Raw genomic sequence first — 21442 nt, 5'->3', positions numbered from 1 at the left:
GTGACCCAGATGGAGAGAAATGAGAGGAAGGTTCAAAGGTTAGAAGACCAGCTTCAGCTGAAGACAGAAGAGGTGAGTGGTGTAGTAGACGGCCTATTCTTATGTAAAGATACTTTACTCGTAATTTCTTGTTGAAACCCCATACACTTGACTGTGAATTTCCAGTCTTTGTCATAATAGCTTTTTGTCAGTTACTTTTGTAACTTGGTCGTTAATCCTAGGGTATTAGAGTGTTGATGAGCCAAATTTAAGGTGAAACAATGCGAATGCTTCCTCAAAATAGCCATCTTTGTACAGTATGGAAAGACAGGAGTTTATGATTCATCTTCACTGATCTTTAATTTCAGTGCTGATCTAGACAAACAATCTTAGAAGTAGTACATGGTGGTCAGAATTTTGTTGCGAAGGAGAGAATTCTCTGTACATTGAAGAAGACAGAATGCAAATTTTGTTATTTTACTCATTTGACCCTATGTACAGTAAATTTTGTTTTTGTGATGGTATGACTTAAAGCTTACATTAATCTGCTTCTTTGTTGTACTGTAAACACAGGCATTTTTGCGGTACATTAATTTTCACATGTATATTTTGGGCTACTTCTGGCTAGCACAAACTATAAAACCCGCGAAAATATCTTCACAATTTTCTCTGCACATTGTGAATGGGTTGACAATTGTGCAGCGTGAAGTCGCAGATATCTGTATGAGCTGCTCAGCGCAAAAAAAAAAATGTAGATAAATAGTGAAAATATTGACTTTTACAGCATTCATATGGTTGCTTGTTTAGATATTTTGATGTAAAATTGTGAGCAATACACCAGATGCTGCCAGTCATGACTGTAATGAGCCATGAATAATAATAATAGTAATAAAGAAGTGTATCACATGCCAATCATAAATCATCTGGAAATTGCTCAGTTTGCGCTTTCATATTGTCAAGACTGACACAAGGGGCATAACAATTACTCAAATGGCAAGCTTCTCTCATGCTTTAAAAACTTATGTGATGTTATTTTTAATCAAAGTATATACTCTGGTGAGACACATGCAAAAATGTGTGATGGTTGTTGCTCTCCGCTTTGTTACATTTGCAGCTGAAGCAGCGTGACAGCAAGATCGAGCTGCTGACCACGGACTTGACGTCCAGCCGCAAGGAGGTGCACCAGCTGGGCCTGACATCCAAGGAGCTGGAGAGTGAGCTGCAGGCCAACCGGCAGAAGCACGGTGACATGGGGGTAGAGATGGAGAACCTCAAGGCTGCCCTGGAGATGGCCAAGACCTCGTCCAAAGACGCCAATGATGCCCTCACGGTCGAAGTAAGCTTAATGGATGCAACATCGTATGGGGCAAGGGCGAAGTGGGATACAGACTGAATTTATGTGCATATGTATCTGTTTGCAAAGTCAATGTACATCTGGGGCTGCAGCTGTGATCATGTGCAGAGGGGAATCACATCTACATCTTCAGGCAACTAGATGATTGCTGGTAGTGCAATTTCACACCATGGTCAAGTTGACTTTAAAGGGTGTGTACAGTTCTGGTCGAGGTGAGGATTTAGCTTTTAACGTTTTGCGAGATACTCAGAAACCACTCTATGAGATGTCAAAGAGCATGCAATTCTAAGGGGTATCAAAAGCTTATTGATGAAAATCGGTTTTGAAATGGCTGAGATATCCAAAAACAAGATGAAACAAAGAGATCCTAATAAAAGGCGTGGCCTTTAGTCTTTTATTATTATCACTTTTTGGATATCTCAGCCATTTGAAAACCCAATTTTCATCAAATAAACGTTGAATCCTTCTTAAGATTACATGCCCTTTCATATTTGATAAGAGGTTTCTCATTATCTCACTTAGGAATGTAAAAAACCTGAATCCCCACCTCAACCAGTACTGTACAGTCCCTTTAACAGAGACTCCAACTATTCCACTTTTGGCAGATCATCTCCAGCTTTGAGACCACTATTTCAAAATTTCCCCCTCTCCCACTTCTGTTTGAATTTCTCTCACTCTACTTGTATACCTCCAGCTTAAACTTTAGCCCTCTCCCGCCCAATGTTAGTTTTGTCACATTAGTGAAATAATGAGGCCAAGAAAGCACCAGAGAGAATCTATAACCTTAGAGCTTCCTGGACCCACTTGCCTGGTTGCAAGATATGTCGCTCTTCAAGCTAGTGATGTATGCTACACATATCGTCGCTGGGGTGACAAGTCCTTGTATCTGCAATTTTGGTGAAAATGACTTTTTTGGATTAATAGTCAAAGAATGGGTTCAGTGATATCCTGTCCAAATCCCAACTGTCTAACTCCAAAAATGAAGCCACCATGGCATGTCAAAGGAAAGGCTATTCCATTTGTTATAGTGCTTTGGCCGCCATGTTTTTTGGCTCTCCTGAACATTTGACATTTTGTAGATACGAGGTCTTGTCGCCCCAGCGACGATATGAACACATGATATAGTGTGTATGTTTGTACAATCAGTCTCTAGTTTGCTCGGTGGTCTAGGGGGGGAATTTTCTGTTAAAGAGATGCCTGGGGCTGGAGCCTCTGCTTTCTTAAATTGGACAAACAGCAATGTAGATGTTTCATTAAAAAAATTACAGCATTTTCATGTTTCACATGTAATGTAGTTTTGCAGCCACATATGGTAAATCAGAAAAGCTAGTGATTTCATGATGTGGACTTGCTCATAGAAAGTGCATTGACCCCATTGAGAAAGCTATCTTTAAAGGAAGCTGTGATTAAGCTTCTTTAAAATCTTAAATAGATTTGCAAGAGAAGTAGCCACATGTGCGAGGTGCTTGAGTGCCTTGACCAATCCAAATGATACTTAGTAGTCCGTATTACTATTTAGCATACTGTATCATTTACTCTCATGATAATTGTAATTATTGTAAAGCAATTATTGCACTAAAGTGCTTCTGTTGAACTTGATTTATACAGGAGCACATCTGTAATGCATGATCTTGAAATTAATCATGTCATCTTATTCGAATGAAATGTAGTCACAAAAACGCAAATGATCAATCATCAATAATTGTGATACGTTACTGTACCTTCAGTATCTGGTTAGGTTGTTTTCTGCATCATTTAAAAACCTCTTTATTAACTTCATGTTTATACCCCATTGTTCCCTTCAATTGGTCACACATTTAGGTTACAGTGTGACACCATGCATCCCCAAGCTTAAAGTTTGTTTGTATTTTAATTTGTGTACCATGGTTCCCTTTGATTGGCCACTCGTTTAGGTTGCCGAGCGACACGATGCTATCCTCAAGCTCAAGAGTGACCTTTCAGACCTGGAGGTCAAACACAGGGACAGCATGATCCAAATGCAGCACAGGGGTGAGGTTATCACTCAGCTGAGGGAGGAGGTGGCACGTTTAAAAAGCCTGGTAAGAAACTGAAAGGTGCAAGAAATGTGATGGGCATATATATGTGCATTGTTGAGGTGCAAGGAGCTATCTTTGTTATTTCAAAATGAAGGAAAAGTAATAAATGTTGCACTTTGTAGTTGCAACAAAGCTGTGATTACGTGCAGAAAACAAGGGCAAAAATAAAGAGAAATGCAACATTGTTTATTTTCACTTTCACAGTCTGTTTTTTTTTTTCCATATTTATATGATTGCTTATATTGAATAGTCAAATCTTGTAGTAAGAGCTTTTGTTTAGTTTGACACTGTCTCTGATGTCAAATTTATTGCTGGTCAGTGAAATGGTCTGTAGTAGCTATTTCATGCAGCCTCATTGATGCTACTTTGGGTATGTCTTGTACGCTGATATGATTAGAGTTAAGATCGTACTGCAGTTCTCACTGTATCAGATTTATCAGCATATTTTACAGTAGTGAGCGTTCATAAACTTGTGAGTGTGCATGAAATATGAAAATGAGGGAGGCAAGGGGAATATGAGATTTGTGTAAATTCAAAAGTCATTAGTTTTTAATGTCAGTGGAACATTATGGCTCCAAAAACATTGTGCACAAGTAGAAATCTTATATCCTCCTGATCATCATTAATGTGATTATGTATTTAATGACATGCATTGTATGTTCATGTCATAGCTGGAGGAAAGAGGTCAGAAACTGAAGCGAGTCAATGAGCAGAGGTCACATGCTGAGCAGCAGAGGGATTCCCTACAGGACATGGTGAGCACCACGTAACACTTTATGCACAGATGCAAACTGTTACTTTTTTGGGCTGTATTTAGTGTTTTATTTGCCAAATATGCTGCAGGTTTCGTGGAAAGTAATGTTTTTGTTACTACACATGTCTATTGCAGAAAGGTAAAAATACTATTTTTCCATAGAAATTTGCATTTTCAGCTGTCACAATACTGCATTGGTGTTTTCAGGGTTGGCATCTCTGTTTATTGGCATTTCTCGCAATATAGCACATTCTGAGAAATTATTACACATGTGTGTAGTATCTCTTCTCATACTTTTTGTTGCAGTTTGGCCTACAAGAATGGGTTGAGTGCCTAAGCTAAAATTTGCAACAGAAGTCTATGCTGCAGGCCTCAGGCAAACTCACCAGTGAGCCAATGCGGCATTCTTGTATCTGATTTTATTGCATGAAAAGTTGTGTATTATGATTTGAAACCCCCCCCCCCAAAAAAAAAAAAAAAAAAAAAAAAATCACCAAACAAAATTAACACAATGAATAAATAAATAACACTGTTACAACAATGATTTAGATCCATGCCTTTAACCTACATCAGAACCAATCAGTTACAGTTGCTGACATCTTTTTGTGCAATGAGACCAACATTTTTGTTTTCCTTACTGAGGTGAATTCATATGATTGTTTACTGTTTTGTATGTACCTGGTACAATTGTGTCGCTATTATTTTGGTTTGAATTATGTGTGCTTGAAGAGTAAGCCAAAGTGTCTCCACATTCCCCTCCCTCCCTTTCCACCCCTCCTCCCCCATCCCCTTCTCCTTCCTCCCCCCCCCCCCCCAAAAAAAAAGATAAACCAGTTGAATGCCAACCGAGAGTCGGAGCGTGGCGAGGTGGCTCGCAGCCTGGCTGAGCTGGGCGACCAGCAGCAGAGGGTTGAGGTGCTGAAGACAGAACTCTCCAACCTGCAGGAAAGACTATCACAGAGCCAGATGCAGGTCAGGGCAGGCTGTGCACACACACACACACACACACACACACACACACACGGCCAAGCCTTTATGCAGAGCACTTCACTTGCAATTGCATCTAACCATGACAGCGCCCAAGTCAACCAAGAATCAATAATAGACATTGATTTGTTGCCATGGTAACACCCGCAAGTATTGTTAGCATAGAATAATGGCAAACCCCTGTATGAAAGTGGCCCTTGAGCCACAACGCACACTGAGTAACAGACTACTTGCTTGGATTGTGAGTCACTACCTGTGATAAAAAGTCACACTTCAGAGCACTGTGGTAGATGGCTGTTCAGAACTCATATCACTCAAAATTAACTTTTCTTTCTGCATGTCTTGGAAAGCAAATGAAGTCATACAGCATTCTGTTGTTGCTTTTTTCTTTTTTTTCAGTTTTTTTTTATTTTTTTATAGTTGCTTTGCTTTGCATTAATTTTTTCTGAGTTAACAAAGCCACACGGTTGTTAAAAGAAAAGAAAAAAGTGAAGAGAGAGATAGGGGAAGGGAGAAGTAAATCAAGGTAAGAGCCATTTGTGCACATGCTTGCTAATCATTGCTGCAAAACTCTGCGGATGTGTACAGCTATTTGCAATCTTTCTTGGCCTTCATGGAGTTTGTAAAAGTTTGGGCAACATTCAATCCATTTAGACATATCTGTTTCACCTCTTGAAGACTAGTCCGGAGCATGAGAAATACGTTGTATTCCAAAATGAGCTCATCTTCAACAGGCCAATGAAATTGGGGACGAAAGTGCATATTTTGTCTAATTTGTCCATGTTGGGCAACTAAAGTATCACATTAACAAAGCATGTTTTGCCCAACACTCCATCAAGTACTAACTATTTCTAAATCTTAAAGCATTTAGAGCCGAAGAAATGTTGTCTCAGAATTGTCATATTTAAAAGTGACAAACATCTGGCAGCAAAGCCGGACGGGTCTTAGGTATCATATCATTAAACAGGAGTTCAGTGGCAGTATCTGTGAAAGCTGACACCTGTTTTGGTTATCTTCAGTATACCAGACCTCCCAACTATCGTGAATGTGGAGGAAAGACTCTTAATTTTGACCATTCCCAGCTCTTGTTTCAAGAGGATTTTCTTATCTTTCTTGATAATTTGACTACTCACTTCTATGGGAACTGCTCTTCCTTTCCTACTTTTGAGCCGAATCTTCCCTATTTTTTTTTTTTCAGTCAGAAAGGTTTGGAGGTCTGCATTGACTGTTGGCAAATCATCAAATGAATAGTGCAATGTCAATGCCAATACTCTACTGTAAAACGAGATATTTTTGCGGCAAGAAATTTTTGCTAATTGGAGCCGACAGCCTTTTTCACTGCACTGAATTTTTGTGAGTTGCCTCTAACATTTAGTGCATATAGTGTAGACAAGAACTTTTGCGTGCATGTGAATTTCACGAATCTTGGCTCTCGCGAAATTTGCAAAATTAAAATGCACATGAGCATTCCTCGTTTTACAGTATATCCCTGAGCTGTCAGATTGCATTATGATGTTGATACTGATTGCTGTCCTTCAGGTAGCAAACCGGGAGGAGACCATCGACAGACTACAGAAGCAGCACCGTGCAGCCAGCGATGATGGGCAGAGGAAGGAGACAGCCCTGCAGAAACTCGAGGTCCAGCTCCTGGCTGCCAAGGAGGAGAAGCGCCGATCCCAGGAAGAGGTGGGAAGGAGATGGATTGTTGTTGGATTAGATTGGGCTTTACACTGTCCCCAAAATACTGTGCAAACAATGCAGTAAGAGGATTGTATGTGAACTACCAGCATAGTTTTAGGCAGTCTCCTACTTCTCAAATCAATGTGACACTTCTGGCACTAATTGTATGCCTGCATTTCTTTTGAGTATCTTTGATATGATTCTTACTTGGTTTTGGCTGTATATTGTGCTTCCAGTTGTAGTTCAACTGGTCTTGTCAATGCCAGTGTTCAGAGTAAGATATTTCTCCTCCCGTGATGAGAAATTTTAGAAAGTGGCAATATGTAACACTTTCTCCTTGATGATGAACTGATTCTGTGTTTTGGTTTTGTTTGTTTGTTTTTGAGTAGCTGAACAGAAAAGAGTCATCCATGGCACAGCTGGAGTCAGACCTGAAGACTGCCAGACAACAGTACAAGGATGCAGTGGAGGAGAATGGAAGATTGGCTGCCCGCATCCAGGCCATGCACATCACTTCTCAGAGTGAGCAGGAGGTTCTCACTCATGAGGTGAGGATACCTACTCTGTTTTGTCTGTTTGTTTGTTTATCTTGAAAGAATTCACAAATAAGCTTTCTATAGCGATATGAAAAGAATTCATGAACAGAAGCTTTCTAGTGGCATGAAAAAAAAAAAATCACAAACTATAGCTCTCTATGATGATCCAAAAAAGAATTCACTGACATAAGCTTTCTAAGATAACATTTGCATCAGACTGAGCAGAGAGTTCTTACTCATCAGGTTAGGTTGTCGACTCTGTTTGATTCTACAAAGAACAAACAAATACCAGCAAACAGACAGATGGAAGATATTTAGAATAACTTACCTGTCAGAGTGAGTTGGAAGTTCTCACTGCTGAGGTGAGAGTGTCTACCGTGTAAGTTACCACAGTGACCAAACAAACATACAGATGTTTTGTCAGGTAACTCATGTATGAGAGCAAGTAGGAAGTTTTTCACTCACAAGCAGCCAAGAATCTGCTGTATTTGTCATTGCAGTGCAAACCAAAATACTGGTATCCATTTTCTGAAGTTAATTTGTGTATTACAGGAAAAGGAGCTATTGTAAACTTTCGACAAGCACAGAAAAAAACATTCATGTGACTTACACCAGCTGCTTACTCTTTCACCTGTATGCTCTTATGAGCTCATTCTCTGGAGACCAAATCTGTTACCCATGCTGGGTGTCATCATTGCATACCCTTTAATGGCTAGATGCTATGACTTGAAATGATTTGATATGAGAACCACTTTTTTTTTTACATCACTGATGTAATTTGTAGAAGATGTGGGACTGTTGTTAGAGATCTGTAGATTGATTGAAGGTTTGCCATTAATTTCAGACTTTACGATTTCCAAACTTTATTCAAAGACGTTGTGCAAGGCAGTAGAGATTGACAGTGAAATAGATACACATTGAAAAGAAACATGTAGCATTGATGGTTTTGTTTTCCTCTCTGCCTGTCTTGATGGAATTTTGAAGGCATCCAAAAAGAACGAGGAGATCCAGAAGTCAAAAGCTGAGCAGATGGCTCTCACCGAGCAGCTACACAAGACTGAGGAACGGCTGTCCTCACAGGTACGGCTGAGATGTTAATCTCTCTGTTTAAGTGGTATATTGATAACCACGCTTTTGATGTTGAAGATGTTGGTTATGATGATAGTCAATGGTGGTGGTGATAAAAGTCATAGTGGTGACGATAATGTTGGATATGATGTCAGTGATGATATAATGGTGATGATGTGTATGAGTAGTGGTCACACTGCAAACTTGTGTCCTGTTGTAAAGTGATTACCGAGTCTAGCTGAGCAATGCTGTGTGTATTCGTACATCCCCTCTAATAAGAGTCTATACACACTATCTCTTGGATAGGACATTTACAGAGGTCCTGTGTGTGAATTAATCATGACTCATGTATGTGAATATCCCACTTCGTTCGTCACAAAGAGCAGGGTGCTAACCAGATGTGGTCCACCAACCTACACACACAAGAAAATGGGCGAATGATGCCAACCCCTCATGGTTCGCCCCAGGTGACCAGCAGTAGTCAGCAAATTTTAATAGTTTCAACCAGGCACATTGTACCATACGAAGAGGGAGAAGGACAACAGTAAAGTTATTGATTCACTGGTTCTTTCTTTTTGAATATTCCTTTCTCTTGTCATGCAGGAACTCATCCTTGAACAGATCCGGCACAAACTTCACAATGCAACATCACAGCTCAATTCCAAAGATGAAGTGATAGACAGTTTGGAGCGAGAACTTCAGGATGCCAAGTCAATGCACCACACTGTCAAAGAAGAGGTAAGCACCATGTTTTAGCTCACAGTGCATCAGTGATGCTCGAGTCACTTCTATATTCACAGTGAGCTAAGAGCTGTTGTGGCCCAGTGGATAGACCACTACGAAGTCGTTCTTTAGGACCCTCATCATTAGGACCTGAATTCTAGTTTTCATCAATGATATAGGGAGACCAGCTCCTGATTTTGGATATGTGCAAAATAAGAAATTAGCTCCAGCATATTGCTGCAAATCCCTACAAATAGCTAATGAATACACAGGACGGCAAACATGCTACAAAATATTTAAGTATTGGCAACGGTTGCGAACATAACTTCAGGTTTTAAAATTCGTTGGACATTCGTTGCCACAATACGCTCTAGTGTGACAGGGCCTCTAGCATGTGGTGTTGTAATGAAATGACATTGCTGCCTTTATACTGAAATATTTCAGCCCCCTATGTCATCATCCTTGTTCAGTGTATTATGTTTGGGGTTTTTTAAAGAATTTGTTTATCTGCTCAAGGACCACAAATTTATATATGTCACTTTCGATTCATGTATTACATGATGTGAAATTAAATAAATCGTCTTGAATGCCCCTTACACCAAAACTCCTCACAAGGGCATGCAAGACAAAGCAAAATGGAAGAGTTGATGCTATATATCCATGTCTTGAATTAAGGATAAAACGAACATGTAGAATTGTTTGATGTGAGATACAAGAATACATGAATGAATGGAATGAGGAAAATAACAAACATAGTGAAGGTATTGCAATGTAATCCCATTGTACTGACGCATATTGTCGTGTTTGTAGCTGTGAGTGTTGGCTATCGAGTTTAGTCTGCTGCTCTGTACAGGTGGAAAGGCTAGAGACCACTCTGCATGAAGTGAACTGTGATTACCAGGCCATCCAGAACAAGGAGAAATCACTCTCTCAGGCGGTAAGAGTCCACCAACACTTCCCACTTCTTCTGGCTTACTAACATTTATTAGCTCTCCTGAGCCAAAGGCTCAAGTGAGCTCAAGTGAGCCCTTGGTATATTCCCTCAGTGTGATTCGTGAAAGCTAATTTTTTCAACAATGCCACAGATGAAATCTCAGCTTTCCATCAATTTCCCCAGAGGGACAGGTTGATCTAGGCTCAATAGATATTATGGCCATTGTTCACACAGTTCACACAGGCGGTTTAAATTTAGTCCATGGTTTATGCAAATTTTTTCTGTGTAAATACCCTTGACAGATTGTGTACATCAGCAATAATAACTGCCATTGATACTTGCGTGAGTAAGGTACACCTATTTCAAGCTTATTTTAGTCCATAGACTAAGTTTACACCATATTTTTGACTTAAACCATCTTCATGAATGCAGCATGTAACAAATCTTGGAATCATAGCCCTCTTCTTTCCCCCATTTGTCTTTACTTTCCCTATGTTTTGTGGTAAATTTGTTTCAGGAGATTGTTGCTTATGTTGCAACGTGATTCCCAGGTCTCATACTACTTGTGTATTTTTGTTTGTGGAAATGCACAAAAAAAAAGGGGAAAATGAATTCAAATCAGCTTCTCCATTCCCCCCACCCAGCCCGCTAAGAAAAAAAAAAAAGAGAAAAAGTAAAATGAAAATATTGCCATTTAGTGATGGGATAAGAATAGCTAGAACTAGAATCCAATTCCTGCTCACTAAATCATCATGTCTAATAACACTGTGTACCTGCTTGTCATCTTTTTTTTTCTGAGGAACATTTTCCTTTTGTGTCTTCAATCATATCCGATCAAGAAATTTCCAGCAGAATGAAGAGCAAAGCAAACCTCACAAAAAATTGTCCCTCTCAGATCAAAATACCTTGAATGCTTAAGTAAATAACTGCTCTTCACATTGTTATCAAACTAATTTAGATCTTTTGTCTGTCTAGATTGACGGGGCTGTAAGCATGTCAACATGAGGCTCTCTAGTGTCTTGGATGATGGTATCAAGTGTTGACAGTAGCCAAATCTTCCCAATGAAATAATGCATGAGTTCATTTATAATGCTTTCGTCAAGCAGTAAGCCTTCCTTGCACAATCGCAAAGTACGGTACTTCACTGCAAAGACTTATCTCTGCGATGATGTATCAGCTGATAAACTTGAGACTTCAGCCTTTGAGAGCTCCCCTAGTTGACTTACTTATCTCACATGAAGAGGAGTGAGAACAGAAATTTAATTAAAGAAAAAAAAAAATTGAATGGAAGCCTAAGAGCTGGTACTTGACTCAATTTGATGAAAAATTTTCCTCTCATATATATCTCATCAAGCCATGTATTCAGTTCTTCTGCAGTTTATAAACTTTAATAGAATGTGTACTATGTTTCACTGAGTAGTCTCTTTCTTCATCTCATTCATTGTTCTGTTTAAAGTATGAGTGTTATTATTAAACTTTGAATAGCATGTGGGAAGAGTATGGTGATCAAGTTTTACCGATATTACCCAGTTCTATCGTTGTATTCCGTGTACTAAACCTTATGCTTGGTTTGCAAAAAATACAAGTAAGGTCTTCTGTTTTTTTTTCTTTTTTTTTTATCCTACTATGGCTGTACTGTAAAAGTGTAAAACACTTGAATAGATATCATTGATTGTAACCTGTGACTACTTTTGATATTATTATCATTGACTGAGACTATCATTGCCACTACAGATTAAGTGCATTTGTCTGTTTTAAATTAGATTTCTCTCACAGAGAGAGTTGAATGAAGATGACTAAGTGTATAGAAGCACCTTAAATAATGACATCGTTTGTAAGAGTTACAGACTGTAATGCAACCTGAGATAGTCTTACATCAAGTCGCAATAACACTATAAGTGGCAGTGTGTCAGCCATGTGGGGGCAACTTTCCTGGTGCTGTGATCCTTGCTTGTTTCGCCCTTGACTTAGTCACTTAATTCATACTTTTCTTTTGCTAAAGAAACACTTATTTTCCTGACTCTGCCAGAGACTTATCATAGACTTGTTCTTACACATCCAGCATAATTCCTTTCAAAACAATTGTAGAGAAATGTGTATGTATCTGAAGGGATATTGCAATGGCAAAAGTCAAAAATCATGTCCACATGATATCATTGTCATTCTAACAAGATGGCTATGTCAAAGATGCCTTAAAGGGAAGGTAAACCCAAAAAGCAGTGTGGATTGAGCGAAAGCAGCAACATTAGTAGAACACATCAGTGAAAGTTTGAGGAAAATCGGGACAATCGATGCAAAAGTTATGAATTTTTAAAGTTTTGGTGTTGGAACCGCTGGATGAGGAGACTACTAGAGGATATGACGTATGAGTGGACAACAATACAAAGAAAATATAAAGGAAATTCAACAAAAATTCACTTTTCTAGAATAATGAAAGAGCAATGGACCAACCTCTTTCAGAAAGCAGGGGGAATAATTGCTACCCTTAACATATGTCAATATCAAGTTGATGGAATTTGTAATTTTCATGAAAAATGGATTTTTGTAGAATTTTCTTTATATTTTCTTGGTATTGTTGTCCACTCATACGTCATAACCTCTAGTAGTCTCCTCGTCCAGCGGTTCCAACACCAAAACTTTAAAAATTCATAACTTTTGCATCGATTGTCCGATTTTCTTCAAACTTTCACTGATGTGTTCTACTAATGTTACTGCTTTCACTCAATCCACATTGCTCTTGGGGTTTATCTTCCCTTTAAGATGCCATGTTGCTGACATAGGTACTGAAATTACGTCCGTCTGTCTTTATCATCCACAAACTCTTTGTTTACATTGTCAATGACATTTTCAGGAGTCGTTTCTAAGAGGCCTCAGGCTGGTAAAAGTAAGAGTCAGATTTTTTTTTTCCATTCAGCAACTGTTTGAAGGGACTGGGTAAATGTATGTTTTGGCTGTCATTAGTGTTACCACTAACCTGTCCTAATTTGTTTCTTTTTCTCCTCCTGTGTAGATGAAACTAAAGGATGACCTGATCGCAGAACTGAAAAACGACACTGAAACAATGCACCAGCAGCACAGAGATATACTCTCAAAAGTAGGAGCTTGATTTGACTACTCAAGTTTTCAATCATCAAGATTCACTGACATTTTATGGAGCTATATTGGGCCATGTATGGGTAGCAGTCATCCCCTGCTAGTCCATGACTTTTTTTATCATTTTCCATCTTAGAACAGCATATGTTTAAATTATGTTGAAACTATGCAGGTATTTTGCTGTGAAAATCAAAGTATAGTGAATCAAATTAGTGTTCTATGATCGCTTTTTATTGTCCTTGAGTACTTACTTGCTATGCCTTTTAGTTGCTTTGTGATTTATTTTACTAGGCAGATGGTATACTGGAATTTGACTTACAATAATGTAACATTTCTACTACTTGAGCTGTCATTAATAGGTAACATGTGTGCTTTTCATGGTACTCTTAAAACTTTCAAGATTAATCATCACTGTGGAGATGAATACTGCTGTTCATTGCCATTGACCTCCCCCACAACCTCATCTTCCTCCTCTTCCTCCTCCTCTTCCTTTCCCTCTCCTCCTCCTTCTCCCTTCCTTCCTCCTTCTCCTCCTCCTCTCTCTCACCCTCCCTCTCCTCCTCCTCCTCAACCTCCTTCTCCCCTCTTCCTTCTTCCTTCTCTTCCTCCTTCCCCCTCCTCCTCCTCCTCCTCCCCTCCTCCTCCTCCACCCTCTCTCTCTCTCATCCTCCCCTCCCCCTCATCCTTCCCCCTCCTCCCCATCCTACTCTTCCTCCTCCTCCCCCTCCTCCCCCTCCTCCTCCTCCTCCTCCTCCTCCTCATCTCCCTCTGCTCCTCCTCCTCCACCCTCTCTCTCTCGTCCTCCCCTCCCCCTCTTCCTTTCCCCCTCCTCCTTCTCCTCCTCACCCTCCTTCTTCTCCTCTTCCTTCCTCCTCCTCTTCTTACTTAGCTAGCAGGATGTCAATTTGTGTAATTGTTATCACAAGAAAGTGTACTGTATCCTTGAAGCTAACTTTGAGCCATTTCTGCAACTCTATAGCTGTCAGAACGGGATAACGCCCTGCACAGACTGAGTAGTGAAAATGCCAAGCTCAAGACTAAACACCAAGGCAGGACATCAGAGGTAAGTATTGTCTTCATCTTATCCATCAACCCCCCACCCACCCTCTGAGATACTTACATGTGGAGTAATATTGGACAAACATTCCTGTAATATGTGTTGGCACATACTTATGTCAGAACTGTTCGTTAGGCAGCAACATTTAGCAATAATCAGATTGTGTGTGTTCAAACAAGCAAACTAATTGTGAGAATACCTATCAATATTGGGATCATCACTTTACCATACAAAGTGCAGGTTTTTGAATAGGTCCGTCCTGCCATCATCTCAAATCGGTCAATGAGGAAATGTTTGTCCTATGCTTGCAAAAATAGAGGTTTGTTGACCGGAGATATAATACATTGTCAGATCTCTGTGTATGCCATATCATATATGCTATGACACTTCATCCACCATATTGTCCCAAATTTTTGAATTTTTTTTGATTTTTTTATTTGATTTGATTTATTGGTTTCTGTATCATCATTGTACATACACACATTTTGTGTCAAAATTTCTTTTCTTTGATTGTGTCAAAAATTATTCATTTTCACGTTTTCATTTTAGGTTTCCATCAATAATTACTGTTTATGTAGATAGACTTTCAAAAAAAAAAAACAAAAAAAAAACAACAAACCAAAACAAAAAATAAAGAAATAAGAATGTGGTGTAAAATGCAGAAACTTATTTCATTGAAAGACTTGTGAAACCAGGAAGATTAGTCACAAGCTCTTTCCCCTCCATTGTTGTTCGTTCAGATCCAACGACAGTCAGAAGTGATGAAGAAGCTGGAGGACTCCCTGAGTAAATCTCAGCTGGAGATGGAGAGCATGAAAGGAAAACATCAAGAGGAGGTATGTCTTAGCCTGCCTTCAAGGCTGCAGTTGACTTTATTCTTATCTCTTCATCTTGTTCTTTATTGTGTTTCCTTTCTCTATTTCTTCTTCTATTCTTCTTTTCCTTCTTGGTCGTGTTCTCCTTCTCCTTCTTTGACATTTTATTGTTTGTTTCTGTTTTGGGTCTCGGCACCCATCACTTTTAATATCTATTTTCACTTTTTTTAACCTAAAGAGTTATCATTTATGGTAACAATTTAAAAGATTAGGACAAATCCTATCTTAGCTGAGCCAATGCATGTGAGATCAATTTCATTTGATTTGCTACCATTTCATTCAACAGGGACAGGTTTGTGTACAGCCATTACAACTTACATTAGACACAAGCTTATTGATTGTACTTTAGTATGGATAACACCTACATGGTACCTTTCGTGTGACTGTCTCATTCTCCCAAAGTGATACACTTTGGTTTGTTAAACGCCTTCATTTCCCCCTCAACATTTTGTAAGAGTGTGTGTAATAGTTCCCCTTACAAGGCAGTGACTTGAGAACCAGTTTGAGTGCTTCAGTGATCAGGGTAAAAATGTAGTATACAGCCACCATAATGTTGGGGGGGGGGGGGGGAGATTGACCATGGTATGAAGAACCAACAGCAGTAGATACCATTACGATAAAGGTTTATGACAGTGATTGCACTATCAAGAAAATCATCATCTTCATTGGCATTTATTGTCACAGTGATTATTTTCTTACTTTCTTCTTCATCTTCTTAGTCATTTTTCTTTTTCTTAATTCAAGAGTAGATTAATGCACTCTTTCTAGTTAGCATTCAAAGGACTTTCCTACTAAAGGTGTTCTTCATATTATTGCTCATCCTTTCTTCTCAGCTTCCTCTTAACTGAAGAGTATTTTACTTTCTCTCCTTATTTTTATAACCTCTCTCCTACCACATTCCTGGATGTTGGATTCTTTTATTTTCCCTTGTGCAACTCCTGTATGTTGTACACTGTGTGTGCTATTGCTGTCCCCACGATCAATCTTGTGATACAAAATACACTGTACTGTGGTATGTTATGGAATGGGATTGACTATGTGGTTTGTACCCAACCTTTTTGTCAATATTGTCTGGAATGCTGGTTGTCTGTTGCTTGATTGCCAACCATGTTTCACTGCACATTCACACATTTTGCAAACTTTGTACCCCTCCACCTGTGTCGTGTGCAGTTTGCACATGATGTCCTAGTAGTTCGTTGTCGCGTTGTCTTGGTAACCAGTCTTCTCAGACTGCTCCTAGAGGATATGAATTCTTCGCTTCCAACACCATGTAGCACCGAAACTCTCCAAGCGGTTTCCCGCTGATCGTCTTTATGGTGCATCATATAGAAAACTGTATACACCATATATATAGCGAGTCTCTTTTTTTTTTTTTTTTCTGAATCAGGACTTCATGTTAATTTTGCGAATGGTTAAATTCGCAGTTGTGGAGTGCAATACTGAACGGAGAAATGTATGCGTGCGCATCACATTCATGTTGGGATCAGAGTAAATGTTTTTTGTGTGTTTTTAAATTTGTGACCATCACTTGACTTGCGATATTCATGGAAATAAAATCTCGTGAAATATTTGACCTATACAGCACATGTATTCCTCAGTTTTTACCATTTTAACTGGTATGTTTGGTCGATAGTCAAAGAAAAAGCATGATTATGCAAGAAGTGAGGTCATCAGTGAATCGCATGGCAAGATTTTAATCATTCTTTATTGAACGTGCATGAATGTTCTTCATCAGGTGCTTGTAGACATCTGTTTATCCATTCGATGCCCCTGTAAAAAGATGTGCTGTGCAGTGAATGGTTTCCCACCTTGATCTTTTTTTTTTTTTCCAGTGCCATCCTGGGATTCTCACAGGAAAAAAAAAGGGGGGGGGGAGAAAACTGAGAGCGATGCACGCTTGATTGTGCTTGGAAGCTATTTATATGTCACTTTTTAAGGAGTTTGTATGAAATAGCTGAAACAAAAAACAAAACAAAAAAGTACTGATGAGGTTTTTCGCCTCTTGTGAAGAGCAGGATGCATTGAAAGTGTACCATCCCACAAAGACACTAAACAATGGGTACTGTAAAAGAGGATATTTTTGCGCGACTAATTTTTCGCGCTCGGCTGATTAAGAAGAGTTTTGCGTGTCTTTGATTCCGCGGAATCACGACAGTAACTACTGCAACATTATGGTAAGCAAAAATATTTTTGTGATGCTATTTTCGCATTAGCTTCTAATTACGCGAAATGCACGAAAAATTTCAACACTGCGAAAATATCTACTTTTATAGTATATAAAACCTACCTTGTGATTCACCCATGATGATGAGCTGTCACCATAAGATGGTATCTACAAGATAGATCTTTTGATATGGCAAGAAGAAAGAAAAGCTAGTGCTGTGTGACAATAAGTTTTTATGAGTGGCTTCACCTACTTGGTACCCTTGTGCCCTCCCTGAAAGAAAATCACGCACAAAAAAAAAAAAAAAAAAAAAACAAAGCAAAAACAAAAACAACCCAAACCCCAGGAAGTTCAGGGTGTATCTTTTCTGGTTCTTGAAAGTGAGAGGTAGAGCAGCAGAAATGCACCAAAATTCATTTGATGTCACCTGTTTCAAGATTGGCTGCATGAATTATTTTCGAACAAAGTATAAAAGAATACTGGCTACTGGAATATTCCCTGAAGCTTATATCTTAATCACTCTTTAAAAAAAAAAAAAAAAAATTCCTCCTCTGTTCACAGTGTCAAATTTTGTTTGTGATGCCATTGTAATTTAGATTTCTATGAGCAATATCATTTCAGAATTGTAGGTATGCAGTCATGTTGACATGTGCTCTGATTTGGAAATAAAGTTCCTAGCACACAAAATTGAGTCTGATGTCGTGAGTGAGGCATCCATTTCATTAGCATGTCTAGAGGCAATTGACCAGTACCCGTATACAGAGCCTGGGGAGTAAGCTGGCCATATCAGTTTAATGGGATGACATCAGACTATTGCAGAATGCCATATCCTCTACTCGAGTAATTAGGGCCGAGGAGGGCAGATTTTAACTGATTAACCAGATTATCAATTAAGTCAAAAATTTAAATCACATTTGATTCAGAGGTAGCGGAAAAATTACATTACATTAACAAATCGTTTAATCAAGTCCTACCCAGTACGTAGGAGTATTCAGTATTTAGAATGCAATCTAAAAGATAAAGATTACATTCTACTAATCTTCAAAGCTCAGTATTTGACTTTTTCAGCCATTTGCTCTGGCTAAGTGCCTTTAATAGGATATAGTTACACTGTGTACATTGAGCTGAAAAGTTACTCTAGATATATTTTGATAGGAATCAGCAGAAAGTATGTCAGGAGACTTAGCTGCATCCATGACTGTGTGAAAGGAGATATTTTGTAGCATGCTTTGGATGTTAGTTGCTAAAATAATTTCCATCAAGCAATTGCTTATGGACCCAAATATATGGCGATCATTTCTTGGGAGGTTGGTTTGTGTGTATGTTTGTCTGTTTGTTTTGTGAGCAAGAAATCCTTCATACACATCACATGTTAGTGTGGATTCCTCTTAGTAGTGTACATTCTGCTGTTACCAAAATACATATTTGTCACTAAAACTACATTAGCACTTTTAGGCATAATCTCGTTGGCCCATATTCAAGAAGGTAGTTTAGATTAAAGCCGTAGTTTGAGTGTAGTCCATTGACTTAAATAAGTGCAAAGCGGGCTTACATGTACCTTTTATATGTGAGTACCAGTATCATCGCATGGTCATTATTGCATGTCTGTTGGCGTATGGGATCTGTCACCCATATTTACACAGAAGAAATTTTCATAAATCGTGTGGACTATATTTAAACCACCTTTGTGAATATGGGCCATGAAGTCTTTATATAGAGAACCCTTCCTCCTAACTGCTGTAATACACCATGACTGTCATTTCATTTTTTTAAGATGTAGTCTAGGCCTTGATATATGTGACTATTGTGTTTGTGTCTCTACATTTGTAAACATGCAGCGAGGTCAGTATTATGCTTACATAAACAAGTATAAAGTACTGTTTGGGTTGATCTGTGAACTTCAGTGGTGTATATTTTCTGTATATCTGTTCCTTATATGTAACTTTTTATGCTAGCCATAAGAAAACAAAAGGAATATAGTATTAATCAGACATTGCCTTAACAGTGAGACGGCAACATTTTTATACTGATGGCAAGTTTGCAGCTGACTGGTTAATGTGAGGGCATAGAAATAGGGTAAAGTTAGATATGCAGAATGACTGATAGATAGAATTACAAATAATGAATACTGTATAAGCTGTTATTTTCGCGAGGGTTTGATTTTCGCAAATTTCGCGAATCACTGTTGGCTGGCAAATTTAACAACACGCGAAAATGTCGCCATGCGCTTTTGTAATAGTGCACTTACGATAACATCAGTGTCAAATCTCGAAAATAACATCTCGTGAAAATGTCCATGACCTCCTCAGTCGCAAAAATATCTGTATGCGAAAATAACAACTTATACAATCTGAATAAATAGATCGATGGAGAAAGAGAGAATGAGATAGATAGATAAAGAGAGAGAGAGAGAGAGATGAATAAAGAGAGAAGGCAAGCGTAAGAAAGATGGAGGGAAGAAAAACAGATGTCAAGGAACAAGAAAAGTGGAAACAAGATTTAAAAGAGTATTTCATCTTGAATATTTGTGTCAAATGATTTTAGATTTTTTTTATGTTAATTTCTTTTTTAAATTCAAGTACTTGCGAGAAAGTTTGAATTGCAGAAGAGAGATATAAGGAAGTAGGGTGATATGAGAAACAATCCTGCAAAAATGTGATATTACTAAAGAGTATGGTATAGGAGCTCTATGGGGATAAACGTTTAGTAGAAAAATCCCTATTGGAGGATCTCATTCCATTTTGATATGAGTGTTTTTATCCAAATCAAAGACGTCTAAGAATTTGCCATCAAATAAAATTGTGACCAATGTATATAGATCAGCGGTACTTGTTTTGAGCATGTAGGTTTTTGTAAGGGAAAAGAAGAAAGAAAAGTTCCATCCATTCCGATGTTTCAGTAGCTTCTAATGTGCAACCTGAATATTTCACCCTCCAAGATTTGCCTTTTAATTTTGCAGCAGTTGGTATTAAATGGTTATTTCTAGGAAATTGATTTATGAGATTTCTGCCGTTTCTTTCATGTAGTCTGAATTACCCTGTCAGTGTGAAATTGTGAAGAGCCTATTGATTGGTTTGATCGGGGGAAACTAGTTTTGATTCTGTGGTGTTGGTGTGGATGCTAGTTTTTGTTTTTGTTTTTGTTTGGTTGTTTCTGGTTTAGACCTTGCAGTTTCCTGAGGTTTGGTGCTCAAGGACTTCTGAGTCCTTGCAGTTCAACTGCACAAGTTTTGGGGTGTAGTTTGATTTTCAGAAATGCTTATTGTACTTTAGAAAGTTTCATGTTATAATCAACATCCTCACATGTACACAAGAATTAATGCAACCACAGCTTGATCAAAGATATGACACATGTTAAGACAATGCCTGTCAGCTATATGCAGCATTTAAGTGGTTCCAGCATGGGATTAGTATTGATTTTGTCTGCATGCATGTGCCTTGAACAGCAAGCATAATACAGAGCTCAACACTACAAGATTTTTTTGTGGTGGCCCATTTGGGTCACCGATATCTTTCAATTTCAGATTTTGGTGGCCCCAAAACAAATGTATAATTGGCTCATTATAAAGGAAACAGGACAATCCATTTTGAATCACAGTTGGCCGATTGGCTCTGTAGAAGATAAACTTTTTGTAAATTTGGTGTAACTCTTCTGGTATGTTTAATAGGAACAGGACATAACTGAACTGGGCATTGTCACTAAAATTGATCTACAAGTAATTATGATGGTAGAGTCCGGGATGTAAATGTACTAGTTTGATGGTGTTGGGGTGATGTGTAAAGTTTTTAGCTTTGGGTCCTCAGTTACCAATGCATACATGTATGTACATTGTGCTTGAGTAGGAGTGTGTGTGTACATGTGTATGTGTGATTGTGTGTGTATATACTTATGTTTTGATGATGTATGTTTGTCTTACCTGTTTAGGGGTGTGCGTGTATTTATTAGGTCCTGTGAGACATACTGATCTCATTTAGAAATTATCTGTGGTATGATCTTTACATTTTGTTAATGATGTAATGTTAAAAACTTCTCTTGTAAAAAGGTCTAAGAGTGAATATGCCAAGCTGGTATAGCAGTGTTAGGATTCTTTTAAGCACTTCTATCAAAATATCAGCTGATTGCTTCACTGCTTGCGTTAATGTGTACTGCTTTCTTTTGATCACTGGTATTCACTAATACCC

At 38.5% G+C, this 21442-nt stretch overlaps 1 protein-coding gene across 1 annotated transcript in view; it reads left to right on the top strand.

Moving 5' to 3' along the window:
* Window positions 1–21442, top strand: part of LOC140233507 (uncharacterized) — a 95441-nt gene that overhangs the window by 46488 nt on the left and 27511 nt on the right. The window contains exons 10-22 of the mRNA XM_072313626.1: window positions 10–72; window positions 1094–1315; window positions 3247–3393; window positions 4062–4145; window positions 4970–5116; window positions 6671–6817; window positions 7201–7359; window positions 8332–8427; window positions 9019–9153; window positions 9992–10075; window positions 13083–13166; window positions 14145–14228; window positions 14963–15058. Of these exons, the coding sequence (XP_072169727.1) occupies window positions 10–72; window positions 1094–1315; window positions 3247–3393; window positions 4062–4145; window positions 4970–5116; window positions 6671–6817; window positions 7201–7359; window positions 8332–8427; window positions 9019–9153; window positions 9992–10075; window positions 13083–13166; window positions 14145–14228; window positions 14963–15058 (1548 nt within the window). The remainder of the gene's footprint in view (window positions 1–9; window positions 73–1093; window positions 1316–3246; window positions 3394–4061; window positions 4146–4969; window positions 5117–6670; window positions 6818–7200; window positions 7360–8331; window positions 8428–9018; window positions 9154–9991; window positions 10076–13082; window positions 13167–14144; window positions 14229–14962; window positions 15059–21442) is intronic.

This window comes from Diadema setosum, chromosome 9 (genome assembly GCF_964275005.1).
Source record: "Diadema setosum chromosome 9, eeDiaSeto1, whole genome shotgun sequence".
Taxonomy (NCBI): Eukaryota; Metazoa; Echinodermata; class Echinoidea; order Diadematoida; family Diadematidae; genus Diadema; species Diadema setosum.
The sequence above is the reverse complement of the archived record's forward strand: the minus strand, read 5'-3'. Positions and strand labels throughout refer to the sequence as shown.